Source organism: Musca autumnalis, unplaced genomic scaffold, assembly GCF_047663935.1.
Source record: "Musca autumnalis isolate F117 unplaced genomic scaffold, ASM4766393v1 scaffold_4, whole genome shotgun sequence".
Lineage (NCBI taxonomy): Eukaryota > Metazoa > Arthropoda > Insecta > Diptera > Muscidae > Musca > Musca autumnalis.
The window spans coordinates 201,908,761-201,929,504 of record NW_027411977.1 but is presented as its reverse complement, the minus strand read 5'-3'; the positions used below and the strand labels follow the sequence as shown (position 1 = coordinate 201,929,504).

At 39.2% G+C, this 20,744-nt stretch overlaps 1 protein-coding gene across 1 annotated transcript in view; it reads right to left on the bottom strand.

The window, feature by feature from the left end:
* The window catches only part of Reck (Reversion-inducing-cysteine-rich protein with kazal motifs), a 212,721-nt gene that overhangs the window by 30,113 nt on the left and 161,864 nt on the right, over positions 1-20,744 (bottom strand). The window contains exon 4 of the mRNA XM_073981199.1: positions 290-410. Within this exon, the coding sequence (XP_073837300.1) occupies positions 290-410 (121 nt within the window). The remainder of the gene's footprint in view (positions 1-289; positions 411-20,744) is intronic.

The window sequence follows — 20,744 nt, the reverse complement described above, 5'->3', positions numbered from 1 at the left end:
GTATAACACGGCCGAACCGATTTTTTACTTGTTCCTCATGTCAAAGTCTATGTATCCTCATTAGCCTAAAGGCAGAGGGTCTAAAGAAAACCTCGTATAAATTCTCGCCCATCCATGGATGTAGCAGCATTTTTATACAAATTTCAAATTTTAATAGCGTTAACAAATTTTTATAATTTAAACAAAACTATTTTGTTTTTAAATATCTTCGTGTGGCATCCCTAATCTAACTGGCTGTCAACCGTTATTGTTATGGATGATGGGTATGAAGTTCACAGTAACAACTTACCTTCTAACGTTCTATTCATACAAGACCAAAATTCCAATTGCATTGAAGGACAATATTTTTTCATTTCCAGGCGAATGCTGCGACCATTTACATCTGAGGGTGACAATTGGACCAATGACAACTGGAATGAAACAGAGAGAGAGAGAAAGGGAAACGATGAGAAAAAAATATACGGCATATAAAAAAATCATTTTTTAAAAATGCAATTCAAAAGGGGGACAGTTGTGAGAGAGTGAAAAACAAATTAATAAAGCACTGAGAGATCTCTTGACAATCAAACATGTTTGATGTCAACGGAAACGAAATGGTAATGAAACACATGCATGCGAGAATTCTCCTTTCCGGCTTGCAATAATGCGGTATTTTTATGCATTTCAGTTTCACTTTTAGTTTATTCCGTTTATTCCTCCTTATCAGCACCATTAAACATGTTGAGGTTGGAATGTTTTGATTATTGTTGGATTCCGATTCCCAGGGCACAACAAATAAATGCCTTACAATTCCATTTTGATTTAAAACAGATAATGAAAACTATTACACAATATTTTATTAGTTTGTCTCCTCATTGGATGTGTGTGTTAAGTTAGTCAATGTTTTATGGGTTTTATTCAGTTCTATCTTCCAACAACATCGTTGTAATCATTATTATCATCTCAAATGGGTGCATTGCATCCATTCCTAGAATTCTAAACTCAAAACCCAAACAAAAGCAAACACACTATGACATTATTAATGTTGTTGGTGTTGTTGTTGTTGTGGCATGAATTCTATTCTATTATTCCCTGTGTCTGTCTGTCTGCCTCACTGGCTCCTTGACTTGGTTTGAGCAAGTGCCTTGGCTTGGTCTGGCATTGTTTAGCTGGAGTTTGAAAATTAGTAGCCACTTTGTTTTTGTTGTTGTTGTTAATTTAGTTTTGTTTGTTCGTTTTTCTTCATTCATTCTTCTATACATTTTCCATTGTATTTATTTTGTTGTTAAATGCTGTTCGATGTGTGCAGAATTATTAATTAAGTTAGGCCTGGCCAGGCGGCGGGCGTCCAGCCAGAAGGCAAAGTAGCCACAGCGTTTTGTAAGAGAAAGAAAATACTATTTTTTTATTTTTATGATTTTTTTTTAAAGTCATTTAAATTCTATGGAAAATTATGTAGAAAAATAATTTTAAAAGATTCCATAAAGCCGAGGGTTTCGTTTTATGGAGAATTTATTTAGTAATAATTAATATTTTAATCATAATTATGAACAAATTTTATGTTGGTGGTCCGTTAGGCGAGGCGGATGTTGTTGTGTTCACTTTCCTCTTCCACTACCTCTACTATGACAAGCATTCGTTTAGTAAAAGCGTTTTGGGCAAATACATACTATAAGCATATCAATGGAATTCACAACTCAACAAAACGTTGGTGTAAATGTGGTTTAATAAGTATCAGATTCCACATTGGGCGCCATGGGAAGTCTCTTTTCTGCAATAAATGTTGCTTTTCTGACCGTTTTTTAATGGAAGTGTACCTTCATAGACCCTTGCTGAAAAAAGGCTCTTCTATAGACCCTTTTGTAAAAGAAAGGGTGCTACTATAAACCTTTTCTAAAAGAAAGGGTGCTTCTATAGACCTTTTCCGATAGAAAGGGTGCTTCTATAAACCTTTTCTGGAAGAAAGGGTGCTTCTATAGGCATTTCTGGAAGAAAGGGTGCTTCCATAGGCTTATCTGGAAGAAAGGGTGCTTCTATAGACCTTTTCTGAAAGAAAGGGTGCTTCCATAGAACTTTTCTGAAAGAAAAGATGTTTCTATAGACCTTTTCTGAGAGAAAGGGTGCTTCTATAGACCTTTTCTGAAAGAAAGGGTGCTTCTATAGACCCTCTCTGGAAGAATCGGTGGTTCTATAGACCCTTTCTGAAAAAATCGGTGCTTCTATAGACCCTTTCTGAAAAAATCGGTGGTTCTACATACCCCTTCTGAAGGAAAGGGTGCTTCTACAGATCCTTGTTGAAAGAAAGAGTGCTTCTACAGACCCTTTCTGAAAAAAGGTGCTTCTATAGACTCTTGCTAAGAAAGAGGGTGCTTCTATAGACCCAGGCTGAAAGAAAGAGTGCTTTTACAGACCCTTGCTGAAAGAAAGAGTGCTTCTACAGACACTTTCTGAGAAAAAGGTGCTTCTATAGACTCTTGCTAAGAGAAAGGGTGCTTCTACAGACCCTTGATGAAAGAAGGAGTGCTTCTACAGACCGTTTCTGAAAGAAACGGTGCTTCTTTAGACTCTTGCTAAGAGAAGGGGTGCTTCTACAGACCCTTGTTGAAAGAAAAGGTGCTTCTACACACCCTTTCTGAAAGAAAAGGTGCTTCTATGGACCCTTGCTAAGCGATGGGTTTCTTCTACAGACCGTGGCTGAAAGAAAGAGAGCTTCTACAGACCCTTTCAGAAGGAAAAGGTGCTTCTATAGACCCTTTCTAAAAGAAAGGTTGCGTCTATAGATCCTTGCTGAGAGAGAGGGTGCTTCTACAGACCCTTGCTGAAAGAAAGACTGCTTCAATAATAATTAGAACGAGAATTAATCCTTGCAATACATACTTAGATTATTACCCCATTTTGGGCGCCATTAGCAGCACTAACTTCGAATCTGATACACAAACCCAGCCGCAGTTCTTAAGGTATGGTAGATGAAGCGAGCCTAAGCATTGTAGCGCTCACAACAACGAAAAACATCTACCTGGGGTACAACGACTTAAGTTCAAGGTGAATCAGGCAATGCTAAACAGAGTTACACAGCAGGATGCCGCTAAGCAAATGATGAACATATCCTTGGCTGTGGCAATGAAGATCAGATATCCTGAAAAGCAAAACACCGCCGATGAATAAAAAGAGCTTCTCAATCCCACGGCAGTGGGTTCTTTCGGACCGGATTGACACGGAACCACACAACACCCGTGTTGCGGCCTGCGGTTGTATTTGTATCATTTTTCTGTATTGGGAGCAGCGGATTTTTTTTGGTCCGAGTGGGGATGGAGAAAAACCCGGACCACTTTGGATGTGCTCAGTTTGTCACATCCGCATCCACCACACTCACATTTCGGTAAAATGCAATAGATGCCGGGAGTGGGTACATCTCAGGGGTTGTTCAGGACTCGTCCATGAGAGGGACTACGACAGGGACTATGTTGCTGTATGCTGCGTGAACACAGCCCCAGTGAGTCGAGTCGTCTTTAAAAAGCGCGACTCCCCGCAGTCCTCGCAACAGGAGCCGCACACGCAGCACTTAACACCAGCCAATCCCTAAAAATGTATCCTTTTTGCAATTCAATTGCAATGGACTCGGAGGTACGATCGAGGAAATATTGGATTTCATGAGTGGGAAGAATATCACGGTCGTGGTAGTGCACGAAAGCAAGCTCAAAAACAACTGCAGCTTATAGCGTTGTAGGATCACACCAGAAATGGAGGTAGGAAATTAGCTTTCCTATTGAACCAGTCCGTTCAATACAGACCTATCTCGCTTGAACCTGGATCTAATGACCCGTACATGGAATGTAACAAGGTGGCAGTCAGGTGTGGAACTGCCGAAGTAGAGTTGATTAACCTATACCTTCCGTCGCATAAATAGTTGTACTCCAGGTTATAGGCCCAACATTAGCCCGCTTTTGGAAAGTCATAACTGTCTGGTATTGAGCTACTGTAATGCACACCATGAGTTGTGGCATTTGGTTCTCGGAAACTACCAGAGGTTATTGATAAAGGGTACAGATTGATACGTTTTGCACGATCAATTAGGGCGTCCCTACCAGAATTAGCGGACTGTCACAGTTAGCCAGACATAACCATCGTGTCACCTGGTCTGACAAATGAAGTAACCTAGCAATCCTTCGTTTCTCTTGGATAAGACCATCTCCCCACAATAGTGTCCCTCCGCAGATCGCCCGATTTCACCACCTCTAAACGCAGCATATTCACCAATCATGGAAAAACTAATTGGCTTAGTTTCGGAGAGATCATTAATCAGCGCTTCAGAGACCTGCTCAACCTTTTTGATGTTCGGGTATCAGAAGGGACGTTCAGAGACATCATCACTGTTGCAGCCCTTCTCCATATACCTGCTGGTCGAATAACCGAAGTGAGATTAAACTTCCCAGCGGAGATTATGGAATTATCAAATGGACGTGATGAGCTTCGTCGTGCCCAATGACCCCAGAGACCGGGAACTGACACTTAACAGGTTAGTCGGTGGTTAAATCATCTGAAAAGTTGCAACATTGTAGACGAAATAAGTGAATTGTGGAGAACGGTTAAGTCACTCTAGGACGGCGGAAAAAAGGAAGATATGCCTTAGTCACTTTTGGCGGCGTTACGTTGACTGATTCGAAGAAGGGCGCACGGTTTTTTACCCTCGGCAGTTTTTCGAAGTAAAGAGTACTATGTCGCATTAGATCTCTTTCTGCCGAGGATGAACCACTACAATTTACAATGGATGATGTTGGCAAAGGCATCAGGAACGCTAAATCATCCAAAAACGTTGGGCCCTGATGGAATCTCCATGGTAATGCTGAAACAGCTCGATGTGCCGGAAGTCAAGTATCCAACTAAAGTTCTCAACATGTCGCTAGCCACCCATATCGTTCTCAGAGTCTGGAAAATGGGCGAGGTGGTCCCGCTACTGAAGCCAGGCTAGGATGCCAGCAAAGGCGAATCATACAGATCGATTTCACTTTTGTCGTCCGTGGCAAAGACTTTGAGGCTTAACTCCTCCCCAGCATCAGAAACAGCTATCCATTTGCCGATCACCTGCATGGGTTCCGTAAGCAGCACTGCACGACAACAGGGCTGCACGCCATCTCCACACATATTAGACGAGGGATCAACCAGAGCAAGTCGTGCGGTAGGACAGTGTTTGTGGTTCTCGACTTATCAAAAGCCGTTGGTACTGTTAAGCAATCCACTCTCTTTGAGGACAGTAAGCAGACTACCTTCCGACCAAGTTTGAAACGGTAGATTATCAGTTATATACGTGGACACCAGCCGTATGTGGTATTCAGGAACAAGTGGTCCAAGCCCCGTACAGTGAAACAGGGGGTTCCCCAAGGTGAGATGATATTTACGGTGCTGTTTAACCTCTACCTCTCCTGAATTCTGCTCCCTCCAAACGGCATTGGGATCGTAACGTATGCGGATGACTGTAGGATTTTGGCGTCAGGTACCTCCACTGATGTTATTTGTGAAAGGCTGAGCTCCTATTTGGCTGATCTTACAACTTCTTTCCACGCGAGGAATATGACCAGGTCGCATTTCACGATAATGTCGGTATAAAGATAATTTTTTTTATTGTAGCCAAGTTTAAAACTTATTCGACTCTATAATTAAAGTGATGGTTACATAGATGTGTTGAAGATGCTCCGCAAGCAAAATCGCTGTCTCCATTCACTGATCAAATACTTTCTGATAACTGGCAGGACGGTGATGAAGTTTACGATTGGTTCAGAGAGAAAGAGACTGTGAAACTCAGGGGACCCAGACTTAACATTCGATAGCAATAATACCAAGACAACGGTCGTCCTTACTAAGCGTCACAAGATGGCAGATGAAGTGAACGAGAGCATTTCAAATCTCAACAAAAACAGCTTTCTGGGGCACAACGACGCAAGTTCAACATAACCGAGACACGGGCGGCTAAACTAAGTTAAACTGCAGGTTGTCACTAAGGAGATCATGACAACATCCTTAACTTTCTCGAAAGCGGCGAAGAGGATCATATCTCCTGAAGAGTAGACCACTGCTGAGAATATCGACGAAGAAGAAGATGAGCTTCCTGTCTTCTAATGATTCGAGTAAAGTCAAGAATCACTCGAAGAAGACTGTTTCGAAAATGATTTGGCAGATGACGACAAAGTCAACTCGAATGTGAAAAATGTGAGAACGGATATTCTGAATACCGGATCCTTCCGAAGAGAATGATGGCTGAGGGGACTGGAAAGTAATCGTTTTCCTACGCAAAAGTAGCCAAGAAACCCCGAAGGTTGTACAATTTCTTTTCCAATGGTTGCAGCTAGACAAGGACCATAAAGGAGGCATTAAGGTAATCGAATATAAATAATCATCAGCGATCTGGAGAAGACTTTTTATTATTCCAATGGTTGCAAACTGCGAACATCACAACTCTTTGGCAAGGCGGCAAACAAAAGCTGGTGAGGATTGATAATATTCCTAGCTTCACTAAATCTAAATTTTTTGATGAACTTTGGGGCCGTAAGCTCGAGAGAGAGAGAGAGAGAGAGAGAGAGAGAGAGAGCGTTCCGCAGCAGGCGACAAAGTGAGCTCGAATATAAAAACGGTAAACGCTACAGTGGCATCGAATAGAAATTTTGAGGAGATCTGTTAGCAGTCGCCATCTTAAGCAAAAGTGGACATATCACAGGTACTAAACAAAGACCACCAAGAAGCCGTTGAGGTCATTGGTCTACAAAACACAATTGTAACAGATACTGCAATTGTAACAAAAATTATCAGCAGCGAGCGAGGAGACTTTTTGCGCAGCCAGAGAAGCTGAGAAACTCAGGGCTAGTTCAAGCTCGACCTAGTCTTCTTCTTGGAGACGACACAGCCTCCAAATCCGCACGCAGAGAAAAAAATATGATTGATCCAACAATATTCGAAGAGCAAAATATGTATTGTAAAGATATTGTTAAATTCCAAATGTAGTATTGTGATTCCAACAATTGGGTTTTATTAAATCCAAAAATAGTTTTTATCAACTGGACAATAGTTCTCTCTTTTCTTCGACAATTTTTTCTCTTCTCTCGCTATTCGATGCCGTGTTGAAAAAAAACCAATTATTTATCTTTGTTTTTGTGTGTAAGTATACCAATAATGAGACTCTTGTTTTTATTTGTTTCTATTTTGTTTCATTCTTCTATCTTCATTGTGCTTTGAGGTTTGGTGTTATACCGGAGTTACTTATGGTGTTTAATTATTCCTTATGTTGTGGTGGGTGCTTGTGGCTTTTTGTTTGTCTTTGTTGTCAGCCAATGCAGCAAACCATGTATTAGCTTCGTTCCCGTACTTTTTAATAGTAAAACTCGTAAAAGAGAGAAAGAGAGAAAAATTGTTGTCACAAACAAGTTTTTTCAAAAAGTTCGGGAACGGAAAAATGGAAAATACGTCAAAAAAAAAAAAACTGGAACAAATGTCAAAGTCGGCGTATCAGCCAATCAGACGCCGGTAACCATGTTACTATTTTTTTACTTGCACAAATTTGTCGTGTAAAAAGTTTTTAAAGAGAGCGTCATTCAGCGCCATTTTTGTTTAAAGAGAAGTGAACATTTTACAACTTTTTTGTGCACGGGAACGCTTTTTCGAGTAAAATGTGTAAAAGTCGTAAAAATTGTAAAAACTTTTTAGTTCTGGAACACAGCTATTGTGTTCGTCAATGATTGCAATATTATACGCGACATTTATATCCAAGTTATGTGAAAAGTGTATATGAGAAGTATATACATTCAAATCAAAAATTTCTGGGCTGGTTTTCTGGGTTGACAATACTTTTTGTACACAAAATTTGATTATGATAGTTCCTACAATCGGTATTGTTAACGATTTTTACAATATTGCGGAAATTCGAAAGTTGTTTTTGTTTTCTATGTTTGGAACAAAAGATGGTATTTTTGGATTTGGATTACAATGTTTGAACAAAACAAATACATTTTTGGGACCAAAACAGATATTTTTGTTCCAACAAAAGCGAAAAATATTTTTTCTCTGCGTGCGATAGAGCGAAATTTCGTTATGTAATTTCAAAGGACCCACAATTCCCTACACTCTATCTCTCCCTCTCTTAGCAATACTGAGCAAAAATTGCGAGTGAGATGATAGCAATATTGAGTAATGTTGGCTCTATAAGTTCCTACGGAACAAGGATTCAAAGTTCCTGCGTGACAACGTGCACAACCACCATCTGAACAACTCGAAGATGATAGCTCTAGATGTTCTTCTGCACAATCAAAACCACGCGAATATTCTGTGGATAAAAGAGACAAACTACAACAAATGTTTCTGCTAAACAACAACTCGAAGGTTCTATGAAACAAAGATATGAAGCTCCTGTGGAATAACAAACCAAAACAAACCTCCAAACCGAAGCTCCACTGGATCACCAATAATTAAATATGCCAAAAAATTCCAATTGTAATCACGCCAAGGTGAATGGTGGCATATTTGGAAAGGTCTCATGAATTTATCGCCCAGAACTGAATTAATTAAGTCACAAAGTAGATGAGAATTATTCCCTGTAAGGCGTATTTAGATTATTGTCCCTCGTCTAGCGAAGGTTCTGTGGAACAATAAGTTTAATCTCGTGTGGAAAAACAATCAGAATGTTCTATAAAACAGGTAGATGAAGCTCCTATGGAACAACAGTCAGAAAGTTTTGAAGCCAAATAAGTTAAAACAGCAGTAGATCAGCAATAAAAAGCCCTGCAAAAAGAATTCCCAACTGTAATCACACCAAAGTGTATGTTGGCATATTTTGATTGGTCTTCTGTGAATGAGAATTATTCCTTGAAAGGCATATTTAGATTATTGTCCCACGTTGGGCGCCATTGAAATATTTTAACGGTTTTCTGATGAACTTATGAGTTCCATAAGATTTTGTAGCAATTTTTTATTACCACTTCTTGCTTCTAAATCGATAACGTAAGTATCTAAAGTTTCGGTTTAGACTCAGGTCCCTACAATATGGTCGATGAAGTGAGCAAGGTCATTGCAAAGCTCACAACAACGAAAAAGATGCTGCCTGGAGCAAAATGACTAAAGTTCAAGATGAATCAGGCACGACTCAACAAAGTTAAATAAACCAGTATCGGCGGGCGGGACCAGCGACCGCACCCAGCAAAAATGTGCCCCCAAAATAATGGGTTTTATAAGGGATTTTTGGAAGCCGTAAATACTTACAAATCCCCCTATTAATCCATTATTTTAAAAAGGGCATGTCGCACTGAATTACTAGTTATGCTATGACCACTGGAATAACTAGTTATTCTATGGCCAATGGAATTTGAAAAATAAGCTATAAGCTAAAAAAAGTATTTTCTATTTTTAGAAGAATTGAGGTGGAATTTGTTTTCAATTTCAACACACTTCATATTTTTATTTTGCTTCGTTCTTTGCTGGATTTGAACGCACGAACTTCGGATTTGTAGCCGAACACACTACACACTAGGCTACGTACACGAACATTAAGGGTTGTTTAAACGTTTATATGTGCACCACCAACTGTTCTTTGTTTTTTTAACAAAAAGTACCCGGCTGGCGGCGAGCGTTGAACTCAATACCCTCTGATTTGTAGACGGATACGCGCGCTCTGTGTCACCGTACTCATAACTTAGTAAGGAGTAATATAAGTAGTGATTTTTGTTTACATTACTTTGTAATAGGTTACATAATGACAAACGCATCCGAATTTTTGCTGGGTATGTGAGTGCTTTGACATACACAGCCTACTGACAAATACTGGAAGAATGTGAATGAAAAACTTAGGGAAATATCAAACACGACGCAACCATCAGATACAACTGTTACGAGAATCGTGAAGCTTTAGGCGACAAAGTGAGCTAGAGCAGAGAAGGGAGTCTTGGTAGTTCTGAGGTGAGGAAGATCGTCCAGAACCGTAACTTATTCAGTTCTCACCAATGAACTTTCTCAAATGTGAATTATTTCATGTAAGGCATATTTAGCTTATTACCCCACGTTGGGCGCCATTAAAATATTTTGACGGTTTACTGTTAAACTTAACATATTCCACAAGATCTTTTTAGCAATTTATTGTTATTACCACTTTCAACTTCCTAATCTTTAACGTAACTATCTCAAGTTTCTCACAAATAAGTACTATAAAGATTAATAACTTTTTTATGTTCGACATTTTGAAATAATCAATTATTCGAATTGACATTTTAATGGCAACAAACAACAAACGAAAATAATAAAAACTCAACAATAATTCACTTTAAGTGCTCTTTTGACCATATAAATATATTTTTAAATGTTCTGTTTTTTATTGTGTTGAAACTTTTTTTAATCGTTACATTTTTCCATGTCACACAACATGTTTAACGGCGCCTGGGTAAACATAACACGAAACACAACACAAGCTAACCTAAACATAGCTTGCAACAAGCAAGCAACCTATCAACTGATCTGTCTTAATTTAAATAAAATTGAATTGATTCTTAGCCAAGAGGAGGTTTTGATGATGATGGCAAAGCACCACCACCACTTGGCAATATACAAAGAAAACTCCGTAGCTTGTACATGTACACCGGTTGATAGAAGTTTCAGTTGGCTCATAACGCCGCCAGTGTGAGTGTCTGTTTGAGTGCCGGCCTGCGTTTCGAAGGCGACATTTAGGCTTGATAATATTTATGCTAATTGAGTAATTTGTTTTTATGACAAAGATTGTGTTTTTATAGAAAATGTTTATTAAAAGTTAGGTTTTCCACAAAGGCGGTCGGTTGGTCGGTCAAGTGGGCTTGTTGTGATAGTTACTGTCATCATCATCCTCATTGTTTCGTTTTAGTTGATTTGTTTTCAATGCCTGTCAGTTGTTCGTTGTTGTTATTTTTGAATAGCGGTTGATATGACAGTGTCAGAAATCTTTGATTGTTAACTGATGAGCAAAGCAACATTGTCAATAGGCGTCCGGCCAACTGTTACCTGTTGATTATGGCGCTTGTGTTGTTTGTATTGGCGTCGGTGGTGGCGGCGGCTTTTCCTTTGTATGGCCTAAATTAACTGTTGAATATTACAATTGTTATTGTTGAATATTACAATCGAATTATGATGACCACTCTAAAAGTTTGATGACCTTCGATTAGGGTGTGTTAGAAGTGTGATAGTGTTAGAGTTTTTTTCCTAATTGGCTAAATGTGAGCAGGAAATGGCTGTAGAGAAATTTTAGTTTGGGCGAACCAAGTTAAAAAAAAACAATATTCCGAAACTAAAGGTTTGGACTTAGGAGATTTGGTGATTATTTAATGACTTGCTCGACCTTTTAGAGCTTATAGAGCCAGGTAGGCCGCAGGATGCTGCTAAGGAGACAATGAACATGTCCTAGGCAGCGACGAAGAGAACCATATCTACTGAAAAGCAGAACACAGCTGAAGTAGAAAAAGAGCTTTCCGCAGTTGGATGCTTCTAGCAAGCTTTGACGAGAATCACACAAACGACACTGTTCCGAGGCAGTAAGCGACAAAGTGAGCTTAAGTATGAAATTGGTGAGAGTGACCGTAAAATCCCGTCGAGCGTTGGAATTTTGAAAAAAATTGCCGAACTTGAACAAGAATAAGGAGATTTTAAAGCAGTTGTCATCTAACAATAAAAGGCTATTAACCCCACAATTTTAACGACTAAACAAAGACCATCGGAGCCATTGAGGATATGGTCAATAAAATACTATTGGAACAGTTACTGCTGGAGTGTTATACAATCGAAATTATCAGCAGCGAGCTTAAAGGAAACTTGTGGCGCAGCCTACGGGCAAATGCATGGAGAAGGAGGCTGAAAAACTTATGGAAAGTTCAAGCTCGAACCAGCCTTCAGAGACAGGTAGATATCCAGACTTCAAATCCGATAGCAACACCAACATAGTCGTTGTACCTACTAAGGAGGAGGGTCACATAATAAATGAAGAAAGCGAGAGCATAGCTAGGCTCAAAAGCAGCTGCTAGATCACAAGGGATATATGGTCAAATAAAGTTAAACTGAAGGATCCTGAATACTTACTTAATTTCCTCAGCGTCGACAAAGAAGATCTTCTAAAATGCAGAACCTCACACAAGAAAAAGGCCTTTCCGACTTCCACTGCTTTGGACAAACCTCGACGAGAACCGCAAACCTGTTTCGTTAATCCTTTGCAATGATTGAAAAAGTGAGCTGAAGCATGAAATATGTGAGGAATTGACGAGGAATAGACAAGAGAATTTGGGGAGACAGATGTCTGAAGAGATTTGAAAGCAGTTCCCATCATATGCAAAGTAGCCATGAAACACTATAGGTTCTAGCGAAAAGGACTGAAAAAATTTGCGGAATTTTACCAGACTTCAAATATGATAGCAACAACAACACAAAGACATCCGTCGTTGCTACTAACGTAGGTCACAAGACGTTCGATAAAGTGAGCGAGAAGAGCATTGCAAAGCACAATAAAAGCAGCTGCCTGGGACACAATGACGCAAGTTCAGGATGAGCGAGACATGGCTAAATAGAGTTTAATTGAAGGATGTCCATAAGAGGATCATGCAGACTTACTTCACATCCTTGGAAGTGGCGGAGAGGATAAGGTCCCATCAAGAGCAGAGCACTGCAGAACCATTGAGTAGATGGTCAACAAAAAATATGGTAGATGAAGAAAGCGAGAGCATAGCAAAGTTCAAAAGGGGCTGCCTCGAAGGCTCAATATGAACTAGGCTGGCCTCAACGAAATTAAAGTACAGGATGTTGCTAAAGAAATCATAAACAAATCTTTGGAAGCGACGGAAAGGATAATATATTTTGTAGAGATGGTCAATAAAAAATATGGTAAATGAAGAAAGCGAGAGCATAGCAAAGTTCAAAAGGGGCTGCCTCCAAGGCTCAAGATGAACTAGGCTGGCCTCAACGAAATTAAAGTATAGGATGTTGCTAAGGAAATCATAAACAAATCCTTGGAAGCGACGGAAAGGATCATATGTTTTGTAGAGCACAGAACACGGCGAAGAACACCAACGAAGAAGAAAAACAGCTACCCGTCTCTAGGAAATTGTTTCGAAAATCTTTCGAGAGCGGGAGACCAATTGAGCTCGAATCAATGTGGAATCGACTAGAGACCCTGACGATTCTGAGGAGATATTCCGGACCCTGCAGAGGGGTTGGATGGTTGAGGAGGCTGGCAAGCACTCCACACCTTACATAAAAGAATCAAATAAACAAGACAAGTTCTAGCGACTTAACAAAGACCATTGAGGATATGGTCTGTTTCTGAAAAACAGAATAAAGTGAAGAACACCTCCGAAGAAGAAAACGAGCTTCTGGGCTTCTAATGCATCAAGCAAACCGCGCCGAGAACCACAAAAAGAAGACTTATCCAAAAATCCTTTGGCAGAGAACATCAAAGTGAGTTCGAGCATGAAAAAGGTGAGCGCGGTATCCACTGAAGATCTTGGGAATTCTGAAAATAAATTTCGGACACTGTAGAGGATGGCTTATGGGGCTGGCAAGCAAAAGTAGCCAAGAAACAAAGAGCGGACCATCTGGAAGTCATTGAGGGGATGGTTAAAAACAAAAAAATTATTGTCCAATAGAAATTATCAGCAGCGACCTTAGAAGAGGAGCTGGATGGCTGAGGAGGCTGGCAAGTGCTCCCCACCTCACATAAAAGTAGCAAATAAACAAGAAAGTTCTAGCGACTTAACAAATACCATTGAGGAGATGGTCTGCTTCTGAAGAACCGAACAAAGTGAAGAACACCTCCGAAGAAGAAAAAGAGCTTCTGGCCTTCTAATGCATCAAGCAAACCGCGTCGGAAACCGCAAAACGAAGACTTTTCCAAAAACTCTTTGGCAGAGAACAACAAAGTGAGTTCGAGCATGAAAAAGGTGAGCGCGGAATCCACGGACGATCATGGAAATTCTGAAAGTAAATCCTAGACACTGCAGCGGGTGGCGACCTTAGAGGAGACATTTTATGTTCCAATTCGTGCGCATGCGATATCAGAACCCTTTGGCATGGCGGCAAACTTAATCTTGCTAAGGAAATCATAAACAAATCCTTGGAAGCGACGGAAAGGATCATATGTTTTGTAGAGCACAGAACACGGCGAAGAACACCAATGAAGAAGAAAAACAGCTACCCGTCTCTAGGAAATTGTTTCGAAAATCTTTCGAGAGCGGGAGACCAATTGAGCTCGAATCAATGTGGAATCGACTAGAGACCCTGACGATTCTGAGGAGATATTCCGGACCCTGCAGAGGGGTTGGATGGTTGAGGAGGCTGGCAAGCACTCCACACCTTACATAAAAGAATCAAATAAACAAGACAAGTTCTAGCGACTTAACAAAGACCATTGAGGATATGGTCTGTTTCTGAAAAACAGAATAAAGTGAAGAACACCTCCGAAGAAGAAAACGAGCTTCTGGGCTTCTAATGCATCAAGCAAACCGCGCCGAGAACCACAAAAAGAAGACTTATCCAAAAATCCTTTGGCAGAGAACATCAAAGTGAGTTCGAGCATGAAAAAGGTGAGCGCGGTATCCACTGAAGATCTTGGGAATTCTGAAAATAAATTTCGGACACTGTAGAGGATGGCTTATGGGGCTGGCAAGCAAAAGTAGCCAAGAAACAAAGAGCGGACCATCTGGAAGTCATTGAGGGGATGGTTAAAAACAAAAAAATTATTGTCCAATAGAAATTATCAGCAGCGACCTTAGAAGAGGAGCTGGATGGCTGAGGAGGCTGGCAAGTGCTCCCCACCTCACATAAAAGTAGCAAATAAACAAGAAAGTTCTAGCGACTTAACAAATACCATTGAGGAGATGGTCTGCTTCTGAAGAACCGAACAAAGTGAAGAACACCTCCGAAGAAGAAAAAGAGCTTCTGGCCTTCTAATGCATCAAGCAAACCGCGTCGGAAACCGCAAAACGAAGACTTTTCCAAAAACTCTTTGGCAGAGAACAACAAAGTGAGTTCGAGCATGAAAAAGGTGAGCGCGGAATCCACGGACGATCATGGAAATTCTGAAAGTAAATCCTAGACACTGCAGCGGGTGGCGACCTTAGAGGAGACATTTTATGTTCCAATTCGTGCGCATGCGATATCAGAACCCTTTGGCATGGCGGCAAACTTAATCTGGTGAAGAAGGAAGATATTCCTTGCCCTACTAAGTCATCATTGTTCCTCAAAGGATGGGAAAACTCGAGCTAGAACGTTCCGAGAACCCTTTAACAGAGGTCGACGAAGTGAGTTCGAGCATGAGATAGGTGAGCGTCCCGGAACCTGGCGGTAGAATCCATCGAAGATCTTGAGCATTTTCATAAGAAATCCCGGAATCTGTAGAAGATGAAGATGGTTGAGGAGATTGGCAAGAAGTCGCAATTTTAAGTAAAAGCAGTCAAGAGCAGCGTACGTAAAAATACTTTATGAAAAATTGCCAATGGTTTCGTTTCTTATTTTCCATAGGAACAATACAAAACGAAACATAACCCACGTTCACCGAAATCGCTGTTTGTTTTGTTTTGTTTACATTCGTGAGTGCGAACAAAACGAATAGCGAAAAGTTCTCAATTCCCCAGCAACAGATAGCAAACGAAAAAGTTCAAAACACATGAATGATTCATTTGGTGGTTGAAAAAACAACATTCCGCATCTCGCGAGCAAGCAAAGAGAGCTTCTCTCTCCACTCACTAATGCTGTTAGCGGATTGGGTTGTTAAGCAATCAAATGTGTGTGTGTGTGTTTCTGAGTGTGGCATTGATCATTTCGCACAGCAAATGTTTGCCAAAAAATTTTTTGGAGTACATTTCAGTAATCGTACGGCTTTCGTATTTTTGCATTGAAAATTTTGTGGTTTTGTTTTGTTCTGAGAGCGATTCAGAGAAACTGAAAAGTTTGTGACTTTGTATGATTGGTACGGGAATCGTTTTGTTTGTTTGCGTTCATTGGTCAAGATATGCTAGAGGAACAAACTCTGTTTAACCGTAGAGATTCTGGAAGAATAATCAAATAACATCAAGAAGCCATGAAGGAAAAATTAGAAATTATTAGCAGTGAGGTTATGAAGAGTTTTTACTGTTGCAATTTCTGCAACATGCAAACATTGCCGCTCTCAAGGAAATAGTCAGCAACATCACACCTGACAACACATTTAATATGTGAGAAATGATGTGATCCGTCGCCTGACTAAATGGTCAGGCATTCTCAAAATATGGGAGAGTAAACTTGAACCAGGACGCATGATCGAAGAGTTTGGCATTGGTGAGGACGCATAATGTCCCTAGGCCGACTAAGTCGTCGGTCAATTGGTTCCTCAACGAATGTTGCACTAAACTCCAGTCAGAATGCATGCTCAAACGCTTTGACAACCAAAATAAGACGTTGTACGTGAAGAGATGGGAAATTTTATACGGTAAGGAGAAAAATGCCATTCTCCTTGTGGTAGACGATCGAGGTTGTTCTCTCTCAATGGGAGGATTCATAAAAAAAAACAAAAAAAAAATCGTGCATTATAGTAAAGAGAGAATATGTGTGATTTGATACACCCATTACCAAATAACGGGTACATTTTGGTAGCTGTAACTACTTATGAATCAATCTACTAACGCATTATTTTATGAAGGATATGTCACTTGAAATAATTAGTTATTCTATGGATGAGATCTGTCACCTGACTAAATCGTCATGGCCTTCCAGAAAGGATAGAAAGAAATGGAAAAAGAAAGAAGATGGAAAGGAAAGGAAAGAAAGGATCTCAAGACGAAACGCGACGTTGCTTGGTGAGCAATATAAGACGTTGCACCTGAAGAAATGGGAAATCTACTACCGGGAGGAAAAGGAGATTGCTAATCACTTTGTGCTAGGCCTTGACGAAATCTCAATGGCAGGATTGCTCAAAATATTTCGTACATTAGAGTGGAAAAGAGAGAATACGTGTGATTTGATCCTAGTACCAACATCAAATAATCAAATAAACCATATAGGCTTTGACAACCAAAATAAGACGATCGTTTTTAAGAGATGGAAAATTCTTCCACGGGGATGAGAAGGAGCATGCCACTCTCTTAATGTAGAACTTGATGATGCCTTAAATATCCATGCGTGTCGAAGATTTTAAAGTCTTTTCAGAATAAGTAAGTATGTACGTATCAGTCAGCTGTGCTGACGGAGAAATACTCTCAGCCACTGACCAAGAAAAAAAAAACAAGAAAACCAAACCAAACACAATAATTATGCCGTATATAAAATATATTGAATTTATATAACGAGTTTGCTTTAAAATCTGTAGGTACCGTAACGTGGGCTTATACCAAATCATTAACATATACCAAAGATTTTTGGCAACCAAACTTCCTCATAAAGGACTCAAAATATTAAATTATGTTAAAATAAGTTTGAAAGAAATTTTTGAAAAAGTTTTAGAGTTATCTTGCACAATATCCGACAGGGTTTTGAACCTTTTGGTCCATTATCTTAGGAAGTATTGACTTACTCCGGAACAAAATGTACCATTGTAAATGAGCCACTCCAACAATCTTCTGAAAAAGAGTCAAAACGATACGAGAGAAGCTCCTATACTTCACTTTATCCGAATTTTGTGTTGGAGGTACCCGAAGAAGTGGACCGATATAGTCTATATTTCAATCCCATACTGGACTGGATGAAATAATACGATGTGCAAAGCCTGCATTAATCAAAAACTCCCTGCGAGGATTATCTTGCGGATTTGCCGTTTTGTTTGGTGCAGCCAGGATTTCTTGGAGCTTTTAGGCCAATATTTCAGGAATTATTGACTTACTCCGGCAAAAAATTGTACCGTTGTAAAGCGAGCCACAAAAAAAACTTACTGAAAAAAATTTCAAAATGATCCGTGAGCAGCTCTTAAACTTCACTTTATCCGAATTTTGTGTGGGAGGTACTCAAAAGAGTGGACCGATACAATTCATATTCCAACCTGATACAAGACTGGATGAAATAATACGATGTGCAAAGCCTGCACCAATCAGAAATTCACTGCGTTGATTATCTTGCGGATTTGCCATTTGGGTTGGTGCCGTTAGGGTTTATTGCATCTTTTAGGCCAATATCTCAAGAAGTATGAACTTCCGCAAGAAAAAAATTATACCGTCATAAAGGGAGCCGCAAGGAAAACTTACTGAAAAAAAATTGCAAAACCATCCGAGAGGAGCCCTTAAACTTCACTTTATCCGAATTTTGTGTGGGAGGTACCCGAAGGAGTGGACAGATATAGTTCATATTCGAACCACATCTATATCTGGAAGGAGTAATACGATGTGCAAAATTTTGGCCAAATCGATTGCTCCCTTCGAGAGTTATCGTTCAGACTATTTTACAGAAAAATTTTGATCTTTTGTGGGGGAGGCACTAGAAGGAGTGGATCGATATGGCCCATCTTCGAACTTAAACAAAGTTTGGACAAAATATTACGATACCCACCGACGTAGCCAAGGGGGGGGCCCGGGGGGCCCGGGCCCCCCCCGAAATGATTTTAGTTCCCATAGGATATTAGCTTATGTTACACATTTTTTAATTTTGGAGTAACATTTCAAACTGTTCTAAATTGTTCAAGAAATATGTAAAGTAGTTGGAAGCATTACAGAGAATTGTTTAGATACATTGGTATACTTATTGCCCAACATATTTTAAAATATTAAAATAATGAACAAGTTAGGCTTTTGGAGCAATTTTATGCATAGTTCTTGTTAAGTTTTAAGGTGTTATTTAAGCGTTTAATCGGAATTTTAGGCTGACTGTGTTACTGAGTTCAGAACAATACGTTTATTTGTATTTATTGAACGTATGTAGCATATTAGGTCCAATATTTTGGCTTATAAATAACATCCAGAAAAAAACATTTTTGCGATATTTTGTTTTTGAAATGTAAAACCGTTGCTTAATCTTTGCAGTTTTAAGTGTTTGTATATTTTGTCTAACACGTTTTTTTAATGAACTATTTTGAAATTCATAGCAATTACAAATTCGTTATTATGTTTGAAATTTGCAATAAAAAAACTATGTATATCAACCATTTTTTATTATGATATAATTTCTGTTCCAACGCAGTGTCGTAAATGTCTATTGGACAAAAGGATTTTTCTGTCGAATTTTTATGTTTTGTTCGACCTTTCGAATGTTAATAAAATCAAGATTATTGAGCTTGAGGTCAATGCTTATTATATTTGTTTACTAGCTGAACCCAGTGGCCTTCGCTACCCCGAATAAGGTAAAATATATTTTGACAAATTTATTTGTAGGCCAATTTTCGTCACTCATTGCAACTTTCATTAAAATCGGGTAAATAATGCGTGTTTGGTGCATCAAATACATGAAATCGGACGAAAATATATATGGGAGCCATATCCAAATCTGAACCGATTTCAATATAATTTTAAAAATTTATTTATAGAACCAATTCCGGCACAATTCCAAATTTCATTGAAATTGGACATACATAGCTGTTAATTGCATAAAATACATGAAATCGGCCGAAAATATATATAGGCGCTATATCAAAATCTGAACCGATTTCAATTCTAGACCATTTTAGACCTATATATTTCTAGACCAAATTCCTGCACACATCCAAAATTTGGAGACATTATCTGTTACCATTCTATAGATACTTGCAAAAAATCAACGCGGAATTTCAAAAATTTTTATAGCCTATGTTATCTTCAGGCCACGTAGTGATATACTCTGAAAATTTCAGAAATATCGGTTCAGCGGTTTTTGAGTCCATAATCTTCAAACAAACAAACGTACAAAGATTTTTCAGCTTTGTATATATTGATTTATTACATATTATTTCCAATATTTAAAAATTACAATGAATTTCATCTTCAGAGATTTTTGTGTCGATTACTCTTTTAATAAAACCAGAAGAAAACGTCATAGAAACCCACGGCAATTGTATTTTGGGAAGTACTTTCAATGGATGCACATTTCTAGAAATGTTAATTTTTGCTGCTTCGGTAAAGGACCTTGTGACGACAAACGAAATATAAAAACTGATCGGAAACTTCTTCGTCAAAATCTCAACAAGTACCACTCGACTTTGCGGACAGGAATATACCCTGAGCCTGTGTGAACTTAAACAGCGAAAATCCTTAAACCCAAAAACTATGCAGTAGGAGATTTTCAGAAATTTGTAGCCATTTTCGGACGTATGAACTTGCAAACAAAATATGGATTTGTATCATTGATCACAAGTGTTGCGGAGGAGGTATGGAGAAATGGACCGGACCGACATAGTTCATTTTTGGAGTAGATCTTATTTTGGGAGTCATTCCTTTTAAAAGATATTGCGCCCACCAGTCATTTCAGTTCGCCACAGTATAATTTTCACCTTTTGACACTTATGTCAGGAAATATGGACTTGCCCACGAAAAACTTAATACCGCTCTAAACAGCACTTAAACAACTATTTTGATGGTTTGTGAGGGAGGTACCCCAGTATGGCCCATTTTCGAGCAAAAACTAATACCAGAAGAAATAGAACGAAAAGCACCATCTTCGAATTTTATATATATATAAGGCTCGATGAAATATTGCGATAAACAAAGTTTGGACTAACGCAGTATCCGGTTCGAAAGTTGTCGTGTGCACTAGCCACTACACATGATTGCCTTAGGTGTTCTTTACAGCTTTCGGGCCATTTTCTCTGGAAGTATAGACTTGCCTCTGAAAAACTTGACGGTAGTAATAGGAGCCCC